Source organism: Motacilla alba, chromosome 1A, assembly GCF_015832195.1.
Source record: "Motacilla alba alba isolate MOTALB_02 chromosome 1A, Motacilla_alba_V1.0_pri, whole genome shotgun sequence".
In the NCBI taxonomy this organism is placed as follows: Eukaryota; Metazoa; Chordata; class Aves; order Passeriformes; family Motacillidae; genus Motacilla; species Motacilla alba.
The window spans coordinates 6,200,861-6,217,469 of record NC_052031.1 but is presented as its reverse complement, the minus strand read 5'-3'; the positions used below and the strand labels follow the sequence as shown (position 1 = coordinate 6,217,469).

Below are 16,609 nucleotides of genomic sequence, written 5' to 3'. Positions count from 1 at the left end.
TCAGGTGTCATGGTCCCTTAACTCTGCACCCCAAGCCGGGGTACAGATCTTGAGACCTGCCATGAGGGCTCCATGTGTGCAAGTGGGCTTTGGTGTAAAGTGAGTCTGGGCTGGCTGGCCACAGCTCCCATGAGCAGATTCTGGCCACGTGGAGAAGCTCATGGACACTCAGCTCGTGGACTTCGGATACTCTTGTTTGCCTGATACCAGTGCTGGGTTGAAGGTGTTCTCTGCTGCCACTGGGAACAGCTCGAGTGCACCCTGCACACGGAATTGGTGGTCAGAGCAATAACTCTGCAAGACAGGGTTGACCTGTTCCTTTAGTCTCAGGGTGTTCTGAAGACCTCAGGGGCTTTGTAACTTTTAAGCCAGGTATCATCCTGATTCACACAGTTGAAGCCATACATCCTTGGGGAGTTAAAGTTGTGTGCTGCAGTTGATATTTTTCCCTCCCTTGCCACTGTGTGTGTGCTAGTTGTTTTGTTGGTTGCTTGGTGTGTTGGTTTTTCTTTGTTTAACAGTAATTTTTTGTCTGGCACTGTTGTGCTTTTCAAACAACACATTATCACAATCTGGATGCTCCACTCCTATGGCACATTAGCCACAGGGCTGTTATAGTCTAGTGCAGGTATTAATGACATGTAAGTGGAATACTAGGAAAAACAGTCTCCTTATTTACCTGTGGTTTAATTCATCATTGAAAAATAGGTTTCTATTAAAGGATCTAAGAATCAAATGTCTTTTTCTTAGCATTCATGTTATAGTGATGGCTGCACCTTCCCTTCCTTGCACCACTGCAGGCACCAGTTATATCTGAACATGGAGTGTTCAAATATAACCTTTCTATTATTTTTCTAAAAGCAAATAGCAAAGTCCTGTAAATTTTGGGGGCAAATCAGATTGCACAAAACTTTCTGCATTTATTGACTGGAAAATATTTTTATTCCCTGGAAACTGAAGGGGAAATTGGTTGTTTTTTCTTTGTTTTTGGATGAGACATTTTTCTTGTGAGATGTACCTAATATACCAAGAAAGATTAATGTGTAAGCATTTGGAGAGGAACATGAGTGTGAACAGGCAAGTTTCACCATATTGCTATGTGCTAATTTTCCCCCCAAAATATTTTGACTACTACAGGGCACTCTTCAAGCCCTTTTTTGTCTCCACTTAGTCAGAGGTATCTTACAGAGGTTAAGGCTGAGTTTCAGGCTTCCTTCTTAGAAATAAATCCTTCAAAGTTTTAGTTAATAATTTTGGTTTACTGATTCCTGTCACAGTTAGAATGGAAGTGAAGCTTTTGTTGCTAAACCTCATTTCTGAGTGGGAAATAGCAGGAGTCTGAAGGACATGGTTATAATGCAGTTCACAGGTCTCAACTGGAATGTGAGAAGTTGCCTTGGTCTGAGACTTCCTCTTGCTGATAGAAAAGGAAATACTGTTTGTGCTAATGAAGGGACTTTGGTAACTTGAATATGCTGTGATCTCTCCTAGAGAAATATTTTCTGTTTCGTTGAAAGTCACGTTGTTTGGATTGGTGGAACAATTCTTCATCACTTTCAAGTGTTGGGTGTTCCTGGGATGTTTCCAGGGCTCCCCAGTGTGCAATCTACTGCTGATTTCAGGCATTGCACTTTGCTGTGTGATGTATAAATGGCTGCACCATTGCGCCGTGTCCTAATTTTTCTCCTTCTCTAAAGAAAAAACCTGACGAATCCTTTCCTTTTTCTGATGCCAGCTGTACGTTGAAAAGACTTTTAAAATGTTTTGAAAAATTTCCCCATCTATGCTGCAGCTGCATCAAGTCTTGAAGCCACCATGTCACATCACTGGGTAAAAGAAAATGTTGTGTTCACAGACTGTAGTGTGGATCACACATTGCACAAATCAAAGATATGTTTTTGTCAATTCTGTGCCGTGAATTAGTACTCTGGCTAGGTTTTGAAAAACGTGGGATGAATGCTAGTCTGGAGCTTGCCAAATCTATAGATGAAAAAGAAAATAAGCTACACAGACTCCAATTCCCACTACTATTTAGTTTATAGGCATTGGAATGACCTTCTAATCTGTGCAGTGATAATTGCCTGTTTTACATAATGTGTAAAGCTTTGCAGAGGAGTATTTGTAGTGATGGAACATGTATTAAAAATCATTGTCTGGCGACTAATAAGAATGTAAAGCCATTCTATAAATAGTGCAGATAAGCTCTAAAAGGAGGAATGAGCAAATATACTTAGGCAAATCAAAAGACAGCTGTGCTGGGCCTGGGCTGGGCATTTAACATAGCAGTGGCTCATGAACTGTGTCCATGCTGGCAAGGAGTGAGGCACTGGAGGCAGAGATGGACAGAGGAAGGCTGGGAGTTCAACATTCCTCTGTATTTCAGCAGTTTTTTCCAGGCTAGATCAAACCTTGGGTAGAACATAATTTGGAGGTAGGAGTGCATCTCCCAGATAGCTGAACCTGGAAGGAATCCAGCTTTGCATACTTCCAAGTCTCTTCCCAGCACAAAGTGGAGAGCAGTAAATAGAGATGATCTGGAGTTATGCTGCAAAGCGCTCTTCCAATTTAGAATAAAATGTTATTTATAGAATTGTGTGGAACATCAGTAGTCTTTTATCCCAGATTTATGATCTTGGCATTGGACAGAATAGCCTAATGAGGTTTTTCTTGGAAATAAATGGAATTTCTGGTAGGCTTGATATTTCAGGGGCAGAGGGGGATAGAGAGATTATGCACTAAAGCTTTGAAGACTGACATTTATAACTTGGGTTTTTATATGCTCTGCATTTTGAGATTATGTGTTAGTGGCAGAGTTTCTGTTTGGCCACTGTGCTGGGCTTACATGGCAAGGTTTTGGTAGCTGGGGCTGCAGAGGTGGCCAGTGTGAGAAGAGGCCAGGGTCTGCCCCTGGGTTGGACACAGCCAGACACAGCTTGCTCCCAAACTGGCCCATCCTGGGCCAAAGCTGAGCTCACCAGTGAAGCTGGTGACAACTCTGAGATAAGATAGTTAAGATATGGTAAAATTCAGAGTGCAGCAGTTGTGAGAGAGGAGAGAGAGAAAAATACAGTGGGAATTAACTCTGCAGACCCCAAGGCCAGTGGAGGAGCAGGAGGAGGTGTTTAAGCACCAGAGCACAGAGTCATTGGCAGGTCTGGAGAAGACCACGGTGAGGCAGCTGTGCCCCTGCAGCCCATGGAGGTCCATGGAGGGAGCAGAGATCCACCTGCAGCTCCTGGAGAGCCCATGCTGAAGCAGGCTCCTTGCAGTAACTATGGCCCTGGAAGAGGAGCCCACACCAGGAACAGGTTTTCTGGGAGGAACAGCAGCTTGTGGGAAAGGCCCCTGCTGGAGCAGTTCATGCAGGACTGTATCCCTTTGGAGGGACCCCGTGCTGGAGCATGGGAAGAGTGTCAGGATTAAGGAGCAGCAAAACCCAAGTGTTATGGGCTGACCTATACTATTTTTAATTGCCAGTAAATTAGTTTTTCCCAGCCAAGTAGGTTTTTCTCATGAGTGTAATTGGTGAGTGACCTCCCTGTTTATCTTGATCATGGGCTTTTTCTTCTTTTCTTCTCCCGCAGTCAAGTAGGAGGAGTGAGAGCAGGTCAGTGAGCACCTGGCAGCCAGCCAAGGGTCAACCCACTACAGCAATGCTGAGGATGTGGACAAACTTAAACTTTGCGGGCCTCTGTTCCTGTGAGTTCTCCCCAGTCCAGTTTCCCTGGAGCTGCCAGTGATGGCAGCATGAGCAAATTCAGCAGCTGGGCTTTTCTGTCCTGGGTTGCAGTGCACTCACATGATCCTGTTTACCAGCTCTGCCCAGAGCAGTAACTTCCAGCAGAGCAGGAGACAAAGAGCAGTGATGTGGTCAACAAGCACTGTAAATCCAGGACTGGATGTCTGAATGATGTCCTCCTGTCTTTTCCTTTCTGCTCTCTTAATGTACTCCTAGGTAAAATCTGCCTGTGTTTTAAACACACACACACACAAAAAAAAAGAGGTTAGTAAGCTTTGTAACATTTCCAGGTGGTGTGTAGTAACTGGTTTGGAAACAGTATTAAATGGTATGCCAGTGGAAGTTTTGGAGCAATTTTGGCTGTTAAGTGTTAGAAATTCCAAAGTCATTGCTACCATTAGGAAATGTCAACAAATTATCCCTTGCATCCTAGCTGTGATATAATTTCGTGATATAAGGAGCTTGGATAAAAGATAATCAAATTAAGGTTAATAAGGATGCACTTGAATGTGAGGTAGTTGCAGGTAGACAAGGGGCCACAAAATTTATTTGATATATCTGAATTATTCCTGCTGCTGTTGAATTGCTGTTTAATAGTTTGGTCTGAGCTTTGTTTATTTAACTAAGCTGCCTTGGTAATTTCTGATTCCTTTTTCATTTCAAACAACTTTTCTGAGGTATTTTTTATTTTTTTCCTCTCAAACCTATTTTTACCTTTTATCTGTCATGCAGCTTTCATCAGTTGAGTTCATAGATTTCTGCTTAGTGGAAAAACCTTTGTTTTCAATTAAAAACTAAAAAAAAACCCCAACTACTTAGAGCTTCTTATTTGGGAATAATTTATTTTAACACAAAGACATTAAAAATGGCTCTAACATGAAAACTATTTCAGCTCTTTTATAATTTTAATTTTTTTTCCTCCACAGTTAAAAAAACCTGCAGATGAGCTTGTTTCCCAAGCATTCTTTTTCATTTTGAGCCAAATGTGAAAAGTCCTTCAATTAAAATTTGGGCTAAATCCTACAGTCCCATGGGAAAGGCTGTAAATATTTGGTATTCTATTTATGTGAGCTAAGAAGCTTGAACTTCAAATACTGATGGCTGAATGGTGTATCAGGGAACTGTCTGATATTGGACCAGTAATGACATACCAGTTTCACTGAGGAATAGTCACCTCTGAGGTGTAAGAATAAGAAATTTGCCTTGATTGCCCTGAGGTGGCCACAAAGCAGATGTATCTGACGGTCCCATCGTTACAGTGGCTTATAAATATGGCAGTTCCCTGTGTCATATCCTTATATCCTTACAACTTGGAGTTACCTAAAAGGAGGCTATAAGGTTTTTAAAAAGAAGCTAATTTATACCTTATTTGTATTCTTTTTGTGCAGGTAAGTCTCAGTTATTTACTGTTCATGGACTCTTCACACTAACTTATGCTACAGCCTATACTTCTCCAATTCTTTTTCTATTTTTTCTTCATTTTATTAAGAATGTGCAGTTGTTTTGCATCCATATTTTGCCTCTATGAGTTTTCCTTTAGGCTTTTGATTTTTTTTTACTTTTTTTTCTTTCATTACAGCATTGCTTGTGTAAGCAGAGAGCTACCAAATAGTGCTGATGTAATATACAGGTGTGAAGGGGGAAAACAGGTGCAAGGGGATGGGAAGATTGGTACTCAGATTTGATGGAATGTTGTAATCCCATGCCCTTTACTGATGGTGCCTTCTTCATGCTTTAGCTTGACAGCTAATTCTATTCTAGCAGTTTGGTACATCATCCTCTTAAAATGTCATTTCTTAGCTAAAACATTACACTTCCTCCCCCCCCCTGCTTTCTGTATCCTCTTTTCTTATTGTTTGCATTTGTACTGTCATTAGGTGTGGCTTGTGAATTCTCACCACTCTGCTTCTCAAGTCTCAGAAGGTGTTACATCACCAGAAGCAGTGACACAGGTCACTGCCTTGCTGTGGGCCGTGCGTCAGGGTGAAGGCTGCAGTGACCAAGCTGAGCAGCAGTGCTTGGGCTGCCCTTCCACCAGCCCTGGATCTCTGGGTGCTGCAGCCTTCACCTGCATCCACACACAGCATCAGAAAGGAGTTGTACCTCTCAGACAGGGGGAGAGCCTCTCGCTGCATCCCCACCAAAGGTTTTTAGTTTAGTAAAGCCTGATTAGCTGAGTTTCAAATCCGTGTATTTGTCTTGTGCCTGTGCTTAAATTCCTGTTTATCTGCGAAAAAGGGACTGAGTCTTTGTTGGAGCTGGTGAAACACCACCTGGGCTCAGTAGCACCTGAAGAATAATGGCTGTTTGTGATACTGTTTTAATTGAGAGAGAACTTCCCCAGGGTGTGCAGCTGACTCATTTTTCAGAGAAACCTGTCATCAGTGTGTCTGAGGTGGCCTGACTGTTACCCTGGGATTAAGCAGCCTCTTGTACCTCAGGTACAAAGTACTCTCTGATGCTTTTGTTTTTCTACATTTATAGCACATGATATCACAATAATGTGAACCACTGGTTCCTGTTGTCAGTGCTTAGGTTTTGTGTGCTCTTCCAAAACAGTGGGTGGTGGCAAATAGAATATGTGTGAGTAATTTTATAGTGTTTAATAGCTACACCCCTGGATTTTTCTCTGCCAAGGAATAAAGTGAGCTAGAGAAGGAGAAAGTGTAGAAATTCTGCTCACTATTTAAGCAGAGTCATACTGATGACTAATGCACCCTGAAAGCTGTTGTCTTTAGTGTGGATTATCATAATACAAATTGAAATAGAAATTACATTTCTTCTTTTTCCCCAGACTTAAGAGAGACTGAGCTGTTTGTAAATTCTTTCAAGAACTTGCTGTCACAACAAGAAGTTTGTTGTTAAATTGAAGGCTTTCAGAAAACTCTAAAAACAAGAGAAATATTTGGTAGTTTTCATTCACTTTCAGACTTGTGTGATAGATGACAACTGTTTGTCTGCTGAAGAGGGAAGAGATGATGAAAGGCTGTTGGATTTTCATCCAATTTGAAGCCCTTGGAGTTCCTTATCCTTCCAAAATGTAGTAATTGAAGGAACATTCATTATGTTCATTCATCCTCTTCATTTCCCATCCTATTGCTAGGCCTTTCAGGAATATGAGTACAGAGGTGGTTTTGGTTTGCTGCATTGCAGTTCCTTGCTTCAAGAACAGGCTTTGGCTTTGGTTGTAGTAACATCAGAAATGCAAAGCTGTCATTTAAACATGTGCTGAAGAAATGTTTTCAGTGGTAATAGGGAACCACAATTCATAACCAAAATACATTTTTCCCTTGCAAGTAATTTTGGGTTTAACTTGACGGATGAAAATTTCAGTGATGAATTTGCAGAATTTCCATGTGAGGTCAATTGATTTCAAAATGAGTGTTGCCCCTCCCTCATGGGAAGGTTTCCTGCCTGACTACTCTACCTTTCTAAGTAAAAAAACAGGATTCAAAGGCCATGTAGGCTCACATAGAGCTTTGACCTCTAAGTTTTCTCTCTGCAGCTGGTTTTAGTTAGAGCTCAAAGCTGTTGTCCTGTGGAGGTTGGTTGCTTGGTTCATGCCTGGGTAACCAGTCAGCCCTGTTGCTCCTGGTCCATCTGAGCTGCACAAATGAGAACTTGAACCCTCCCCAAAGTGCTGAATATCTTAATTGCATGTCTAGAGGCACAGCAGACAGTGGGTGGATGTGTGTTTAAATCCCAGCTGGTGCTGTTCCTCTTTCTCTCTGGCGGGGAGAGCAGTTCATGTCTGCCCTAGGGGAGGGTTCTGCAGTGGGTCTGCTTTTCCCAGGGAACAGGATCCTGTTTGCCAGGAGCAGCTCCACAGGCTCAACCAAGTCGTGACTCTTCCTGTGGGTTTCGATTCTGTGGTGGATATGAAATTCACAGAGGTTGAGAGGGATCTATTGGGAATGAAGTTGGTAATATGGGCTGGACTGGAATCCATGAAAGGCTTTATTTGTTTATTGTCCTAGAGCTAATGCTGATAAACTGGAATAGGGATTTCCAAAGTACTGCATCAGTGTTTGTATTAGATGAAGTAGGCTTTCTCAGTTCAGTGAGTTTAAAACTGCTTTTTTTAATTTCAGGTAATTTTCTGCTGAGATATGAGAATCTGTGACAAATAGATTTTTCTGGGTTATGGGTGGTTTTCTTTGGTTTGGCCTTTTTCTTTAACAGAGTGTATTGGTTTTGAAGCAGATCATCATTAGTAGTTTCAGTGCATTATTGACTTCAGCATAAACAAATGGATTTTTCTCTTGATGGCTGTGTATGAGGCATAGACTAGAATTAACATCATGTTTGTTTTGCAGTAGGAACTTGTTAAGGTGTTCACAGCATGTGTTTGTAGTTCATTTTGCATCAGTACTGAAATAAAAGTACTGATTTTGGGAGAAGTAGCATTGAAAACTTTATGGTGGGTTTGTGTTACTGAAGTACCTCAGTGCTTATCTTGTTCTAAGCCAATAAAAAGAAAGTGTTACTGATGTGCCTGCCTGTTAATGCACTGATTATTAAAGTGATTGTTTCTGTGCAACAGCAGTATAAATTAATAAGTATAATCTTACATCAACACTAGGTATTTGTACAATGTTTTCAGAATATCCAAAGAATGAGCCAAATGCTGCCTCTTGCTGTGATCTCTTACTTGAAGGAGATTTATAACCCCTTTGGAAAATTCTGTTCTGACCCTGTATTGTCCTTTAAAGCCACAGATTCAAACAAATGCCTTTTCATTTTCATTTTGTGGTCTTTTGGTCTTTTTCTACTACAGCTTTGTGCCTGCCTCTCAGTGGTGCTGACATTTTGGTGTTGTCTGTACTTAACTGGAGTCAAAGATTGGGGAAAAAGACCAAGACCTTTTTTTGGCACACTCTCCTGAGTTTTAAGGGTGCATTACATCTAAAATCTAATTATTTTTCTTGCTGGTACATTGTTCTGTAGATACACAGCCAGAAAGTTTGTGATCTTTTTCTTCCCCCTTTCTCCCCACCTTTGAGTTGTTTTATCCAAACTCTGAAGTTGTTCTATATTGACAAAGGTTTTAACTGATGCAAACTAGGTGGAGGCAAACAAATTCATATTGGTAATGCTAATGAGCAGCATGAATGCAACCTGACTGTGAGTCGGTGGGTATGGCACTGGGATTTATTGCAGCTGCTCTGCTGGCTTTTCCCTCAGCTGGGGGCTGGGACCAGGCACACAGGACAGCCCTGGAGGCCCTAATTCCTGTTTTGCATGGAAATGCCATGGCTGTTTACTTTGTTTTGTTTACCAGTCCTCCATCAGTGAAACTGAAAACAACAGAACCTTCTTGTCTACCACTAACTTCCTCTTCTCATAGCAAAGATGAAGAAACTTCCCCCGTTCCTGCTGCCATTTGACAAACTTGTTAACCTTTCATCTGGCTGTCTCTTACTCCTCCAGCCTTTCCTATAACCACTTTATAAACATAAAAAACATGGATCTACTGCTGCCTGACACTTAAAATTATTTCAAATGTTCAGAAGGTATCTCAGCATTTCTTCCCCTCTCTTTAAGTGTCATTTTAATTTTTAAGTTAATGGCAGATATTGTAAGCAGCCAGACATGACTGATACAAGAGGGCAGGTATCTAAATTTGCCTTGATGTCTTTCTGTGGACTTAAGCTTATCACAGAGCCACCAAGAGAAGGTTTAGTGTCATATGAGCTTCTTGGTGCCATTCAGACTTTTCAGAGGATTCCCTGAGAGGATCCTATTTGTACTTAAGGTATTATTACTGCAGTTAAATGTTCATCTGCTCAAAGATGAATAGCTCAGAGACAGAGCAATGGAAGAAAGCTGTTCAGCTACGGTGAACTGAGCTGTAGCGTGTAACTCAGTATTTTTATTTTTTTGTGAAGTGCTTTAAGTATTTATTTTAGTATTATATTTAAAGTTGAACAGAAGGGCCTTGCTCACTGTTGAAACCTTTGCTCACAGAAGCTCCTCTCACTGTTATTGTGCTTTTTTGGTGGTTCTTCCAGTAGTGTATCCTAATGGTAGATGGAGGGATGCCTCTGTGGTGTAGATCACAGCAGTCTGTCTAGCAGCCTGTAGTAGCTGGAGTAACTTGTGTAACATGCTGTTGCTAGAATAAAGCAAGAAATGCTTTTCATCCTGCCACAACTTTCACAATATTTTAGATTTTCTTTTCCTACTGGGCTGAAAATGAATTTAAAGCTTGAAAATGAATGCCAAGGCCTCCCCATGCTGTGTCCACACAGGCAGAGCAGTAGCTCAGCCCCTGGGAGGCTCAAGTTCAGGTGTGAGCAGAGGCTGCAGGGGGGTTTTCTCACACTTCTGGGCAAGGACTCGTCCCTGTGAACTTCATGTTGTCTCTTCCAGGACAAAGCAGAAAAGTCAAAGGCTGGTAGTACATGTGCAGCTGGGGAGTAAAACCTGGTGATTTCAGGAGCTGCTCATCTGTTGCTTGTTTGTGAGCGCTTCCTTTTCCAAAGTTTCATGCGGGGCCGGTGAGGTTTGGGCAGTGCCTGTTGAGCTGAGCAGCAGCTCGGTGCCACCCTGGGGCTGTGGATGCTGGGCAGGTCTGGGGAGCTGCTGCTGTGTCCCCATGGGGCTGTTCAGCTTCTGCTCCTGCCACCTTCAGTCAGAGCTGGTGTTTTTCTGAGCTGGCTTGGAGCTCTTCAGTCTTGCTAAGTGGCAGAATAGCATGTATTACAAAAACAAACCCTCCTTTTCTTCCTCTTGTAATCAGTTAAATCGGCTGTGTAATTAAATGATGAGCTGGACTGTGGGTATGTCAGTGTATTCACAGCTTGGCTGTGTGGAAGAGCAATTCTGTTTATTTGAGCCAGCATAAAATGATACCAGTATCAATGAAATTTTGTAACTAGAAACATGTTGTAGTTTCTCTAGCCCTACAGAAGAAATAAACCAGCTTCCTCAAAAATTAAGAACCGAACTCTTTTAAAAAACTTCACCCAGAGTCTGTATGAGTGTTGTCTTGGTGATGTTTTAAACTGGGAATAGACTTCACATCATTAATGCTGAATTTTAAAATATAATTATTGTTTGCTTCATTAATTTTGACTAATGCAGAGAGAAAAATGATTAATCAGGAGACTTAACATAATTAGTGCAGTGTGGCAACTGACTACTTAAATATAAGTCTGTTAACGTGGGAAGCATAGCTCTTGTTATGAAATGTTCTACTTTGTGTCAGAATTGAAAATATTAGAACCATTTTACTCTTTAAATTGATGTGGCAAATCTTAGTGCTGTAAAAACATTCATATTCTACCACTAATTATGATGTTCAAAACAGGAAATCTGAAATAATGTTGGAAATAATGTCAGCATTTCAGAGAATTTTTTAATGTTATTTTGATTTATGTTGCTGGGGAAAAAAAAAGATTTTATATGTCATCCTGATATATGGCATTGGGAAAGCAAAGAAGAAATTTATTACAGAGAACTGCTATGTTCAGTCTTGCTGAAAGATAGTTTTGCTTGTGTGTTTAGTAGCCTGCCTTGGTTAAAAGAAGTATGAGCAGTGTCAGTGTACAGAAGGGATATTTTAGTTCTTAAAAGCCTCTGGGAACTGCAGGCGTAATATACTTTTAAAGTACTAGGGATTGGAAAAAAAAAAAAAAAGAGGCATTTTCAACTAAATTTACTTATAAAATCATAACCAGTACCTGAAAAGCCACTGGTGTAAAAATATGCCTTGACTTACATTAGGTTGAGGGTAAAATTCCTGGAATATTTCAGCTTTTCATCTGTCAATACTGCTTCTGAGGTCAAGTGTCTGATCTTACCATATAATGCAGCAGATGATTTGCAGCGTATTTTATTAAGACATAATTGTAAAGGCTAGGGCTAGTGCTGGGAAAGGTCATGGATTTCAGGGGGAGTGTGGGAGTAATACTCATGAGCTGTAGATGAAACAGATTCTGTGTTACAGTGGGATCAGTTCTAGCCACAGCAGGAGTTCTAAGCAATGTAATCTTTTGGTGGGAGACCATAAAATAATTTGCAGTAGTAGAAAAGCTCCTGTGTTTTTCCGTGAAGGCTGTGCCTCTGTTGTTCCATGGCTGCTGGGTTAGAGCATGTGTCACACGCAGGGCTCGCTGTGTCCCCTGGAACAGCAGGATGCAGATCTGCCCCCATGAACACTGCAACAGCTGCTTGGAGGGCTGGGCTCAGCAGTGTTTGCATCTCCTGACAGACAAACGTGTAGGTGAGTGACCACTTCTATGTGGCCACAATGCTGCCCTTTCATGGCACTGAGGAAAGAGAACAATTGTGATGAAAAGGCCAGATACCAACTACACCCTTGGGAAGAGAAGAACTAAGGATGACTTAAGCTTAGACATAAGACATGAGCTAGTTGTGGCACAAGTCAGACCAGTCTTTGCATACTGGCAAGCCCCAAATTATACCCAGCCTGGGTTTTTACATTGAAGTCTATTAAGAGCTGCCATAAATGTTTCAGGTTGTGTTGACAGAAGCTTAGGCAGGAGGGTGGGTTGTGCATTGATTTTTATCCTCTTTTTCTTTCAAGAAAGGAGCATTGTTCAAAATTGGGCTTACTCTTTTCAGTATAGCTTGTTGAAAATTGGCAATTATGGTTTCATCTGGCTTTGCAACTGATTATGTTAACCTTCAGCAAATTAATTATCTTCTGGCTCACGACTGCACACAACACTTTGTGAAATGGAATTACAGTAGAACCCTGCCAGATCTTGTCACTCCACTTTGTAACCCTTGTGGGAACTTTCATAAAGCTCAGTAGTGAGGCGATGACATAAGCATTCCAACTGCAGCTTCCAGCTGGTTAGGTGTAGGTATTGCTGATGGAGTGATCTAATTTTAAGGTGTAATTATTTACATGAAACACACAGAAAAACAAATTGCAAATTAGGACTAATTAAATGGCCAAGTTATATTTTAGTAGACTGTGTTCTTTTTTCTGTTTTATTTCTGTTTTATTCTGAGTTTTGTGCTTTCATTGCTGCATTAAGTAAAAGTGTTAGTAAAGCTATGTTATTAAAAATAAAGTGATAGGCATACTGCAGTAATTGATTATTATTGGTGGTATTTCTGTAAGCCCTTTAGTCCATTGTTGCTTAAAAGTAAGATACAGAGCACTTGATTTAAATTATATGCCATACATAGGCGCCTAAATTCTCATTTCATGTTTTGACACAGGCTTCCTCTGTGGAATATCTCTTAGCAGAGCTGCCTTGATTTCCCTGCTCTTGCTTTGAGTCCTTTGGAAATCACTTTAAAATTGATTCGAGAGGGTTTTTAGTAGCAGTTAATTATACTAATTTCCAAAGTGACCACTTTCCATTGGTGAATGTGCAGTGTCTCATAGGGGATGTTGCAAAACTGCAAGAGTTCTACCATAGTGAAACTTGATTTTTCATTAAGATGAGAGTTCAGTCGTGTTTCTTCAGGGAAGTTAAATCATTACTTTCATATTTTTCACTCATTACTCCTCATGCTGTAAAACTACAGTAGTGTCTACTCTGAATGCTGATTATTAAGAGGGGGAGGGTACATGTGTTTTGCTGTTGAAATGGGCTTTTTTTATTGCAGAGCATAATCCAATATATTGATTTTCCAAAGAGTTTTACTCTATCTTTCAGCTTTTTTCTTTTCTGTGGAATAGAGAGAAATTTCGGTTCAGCCAAAATGTTACCTTTTCTGTGTGGAAGTCTCCTTGAAAAACACTCACAAAATCAGACATGCTAACTTGAGAGATTTAAGAGAAGTATCAGTATAGATCTCTAGTACAGTTATAGTGTATATATATGTGTGTGTGAGTAATATGGCTTATTGCTGTCTGGGATTAGTGTGTGGTAGAAGAGCAGCAGTGATGTTAAAAAGCAAATTGTTTTCAAGTGGTGCAGGGGTGACAGAGGTTACCTGGGACAAATGCTTGTGTTCATTGTGTGTGAGTTCTTGTCATCCTCACCACAAATATGCTCACAGATAAGGAAACAGAAAGTAGCTGGTTTCAGTTCAGTAGTTTTGTTATGAGCAAAGTGGAAGATTATTTCTGTGTGGCAAGAGGATTGCTGTTGTGTGCATCAGCAGTAAGAAAATGCTGCTTTTGAGGGAAATGTGCCTGGTAGTGGACATGGCACTGGCTTAGTCTAAACTCATCCTGGTGCCAGAGACTAAACTATTGACACCTGGGCTTGGGTGGGATCCATGAGCAGTAATCAGTGGTGAAGACAAAGGAGCTGCTGCTCATTTCCAGGCTCGGTGCTCTGCCACACGATATGGGGAGGAAGGTTAAAACAATTGAAGGAACTGTTCTTTTTTCAGTCTCTGGGGAAAAAAGACTAGTCCGACACATTTGATCAGATCTCCTGTTCCTGGCATTTTAACACTTCTCAGAGTGCAAGAAAACCACAAAAGGGTTGAGGCTGAGAGACCTCTTAAAGTCATCTGGTGCAACCCTGTGCTCAAGCAGGGCTGTGCAGAGCTGGTTGCCCAGGACATCTCATGACCATCTCCAAGGATGGAGAGAGATTCCACAGACTGCCTGGGTAACCTGTGCCAGTGCCACTGATCATCTTTCAGCTATCTTCCTAAAGTGTCTGGTACTGTGTTCCCTGACTTGCTTAGCTTAGGATATGGAATTGGCTGGTTCCTGGCTGCAGGCATCACATAGCAGCAGAATAGAAGTGTGAGAGAGCATGTGAGGACTGAAGTCTGTGCAGGAGAATGGCTTTGTGTGTTTGGCCTGGGATGTTTGGTACAGAGATCTGGTTTTCAGGTTTTACTCTTGAATTTTTGTACTTCTATCAACAAAAATGTTGTTGTCAACTTCTGACGTCCTAGGTGCTTCAAGTTCCCAAGATACCTTGAACAGTAAAGGAATTTTGATCAGAAAATATGTAAAATCTCCATCCTTTAAGTAGGGAATGCCAGTTACAGAAATCTAAACTGTATTTTTAGAGTTACCTAATTTTGTGGTTTCTTTGGTAATAAGCCAGGAAGAGGGTACTTCAAGCCCCATTTCAAGTAAGTTCTTTCAGTGAGACGCTTTTCCTGCAGCACTTGGAAAACACCAGTAAGAATTCTTGCCCAAGAGTATAACAGTGATGTGTCACAGGAGCTCTGGCCTCTGAGGCTGTTTGTTCAAATCCTTTTGTTTATTATGAGCTGGAATGCAGGGCTGTGGGCTGGGCTGGAGAACACCAGCGTGGTGCCTTCGTGACACTTGGCATTAACAAATGGCATCTTTGTTCCAGCCTCTGCAGCTCCTGGAGCTGTAGAGGGGCTGTGTCTGGAAAAAGGAGCACGTGTCAAGTGGCTCAGTTGTGTGGAGCAAATACAGCAAGTGGAGGAGGAGAACTTTCCCCCGGTCAGTTTTGATAAACTGATTTAGAATATGGTCTAGAAGCAAACAGATTTACTTCATGAAGACTAAAACAGAGCTCTGCAAGGACTGGGAAGAAAATGACAGTTTAAAGACTGGTAAAGTGTTGTGTAAAATTTTATATACTGTCTTTAATTGTTTACATTGTGCTGTTATAATCTCTCATTTCAAGTTAGTGATAACTGAGTTTTAAATAATAATATTTAAGGAATATAGTTAAGTTTAATGGTGGAAGAAATGTAGCTCAGTTAACTTGTGGAAATACTTACTTCAGAGAAAGTGTTGCTGTGCAAAAGGGATTGTTTTTCTAACTAACCAGCTCATTTTATGTTAAAGCTCTCTTCTCTGTTTTAGAAATTCTCTTTGCATGAAGAGTAAGTATAATAAATGATGCTTAATCCCTTTTGTTCAGAGCAGCTTTAGTACTGATGTGCAGGTATTTACCAAGATTCTTCCTTTTGAACATGGTGTACCCACAGCAAAATACTTTTAAGTGTACGTCATGGCTTTTATTTCGTTGTTTATGGGAATGAACTGGAAGGAAAATAAACAGCCTGAGTATTTAAGGGACTTTCTGCTATGACCAGAGAGTTTGTTTACTGCTCTGCTATGTGCTTTGAATGTGTAGATGCATAGCAGCTGGTGGTGGTGCCTGCAGACAGGAATTTGTGCCAGTGCAGCTCTTTGAGCAGTGGGATGTGTAATGTGCAAACAAGCAAGAATTTTAGTAAAGTAATGGGAAACAAATTAACATTTCCAATTCCTTTGGGGTTTTCAGAGTGCTCTGTAGTTGGAGAGACAATGATGGTAGGTTAAAGGACGAAAAAGGAAGAAATGGCTTTTCAGAATTTGGGATAAGGTTGCACAGGATGCTCTTGGTATATTGAGCCTCAGCCCCGTGGAAAGAGGCATCACTTCTGAGGGTGCTGTGGGTGAGCCTGAGCCAGTGTGTGCCCAGGTGGCCAATGGCATCCTGGCCTGTACCAGCAATGGTGTGGCCAACAGGACCAGGGCTGTTATTGCCCTCCTGTACTCAGCACTGATGAGGCCACACCTTGAATCCTGGGGTCAGCTTTGCCCCCCTTGTGACAAAAAGGATATTGAGGTGCTGGAGCACGTCTGGAGAAGGGAATGGAGCTGTGATAGGGTTGGGAGCACAGGTCCTGTGCAGAGTGACTGAGGGAGCTGGGGGTGTTTATCCTGGAGAAAAGGAGCTCAAGGGGGAACCTTACTGCTCTCTACAACTCCCTACCAGGGGCGTGTAGCCAGGTGGGTATCGGAAAGCAAGGCAGCCCCGACGAGGGGGAGAAAGATGAGGAGGACTCCATAATATCAGAAGGCTAATTAATTACTTTCACTATATTATTCTGTATTATATTACACTATATTACATTGCATCTAAACTGAATTTGCCAAGCACTCAACTGCACACGACTGCACAGAATCTTGTGACTGTCAGCCGACAGTCCTGACACACACACACA

At 41.4% G+C, this 16,609-nt stretch overlaps 1 protein-coding gene across 4 annotated transcripts in view; it reads left to right on the top strand.

The window, feature by feature from the left end:
• USP6NL (USP6 N-terminal like) overlaps positions 1 to 16,609 on the top strand; it is a 113,614-nt gene that overhangs the window by 32,060 nt on the left and 64,945 nt on the right. Inside the window, exon 1 of one of the 4 annotated variants that reach the window (XM_038153373.1) lies at positions 15,088 to 15,223. The exons of the other annotated variants lie outside the window; for them this stretch is intronic. Coding sequence (XP_038009301.1) covers positions 15,166 to 15,223 — 58 coding nt within the window. The 5' untranslated portion in view covers positions 15,088 to 15,165. Of the gene's footprint in view, positions 1 to 15,087; positions 15,224 to 16,609 lie in introns of those variants that run through there. 4 annotated transcript variants of the gene reach the window in all.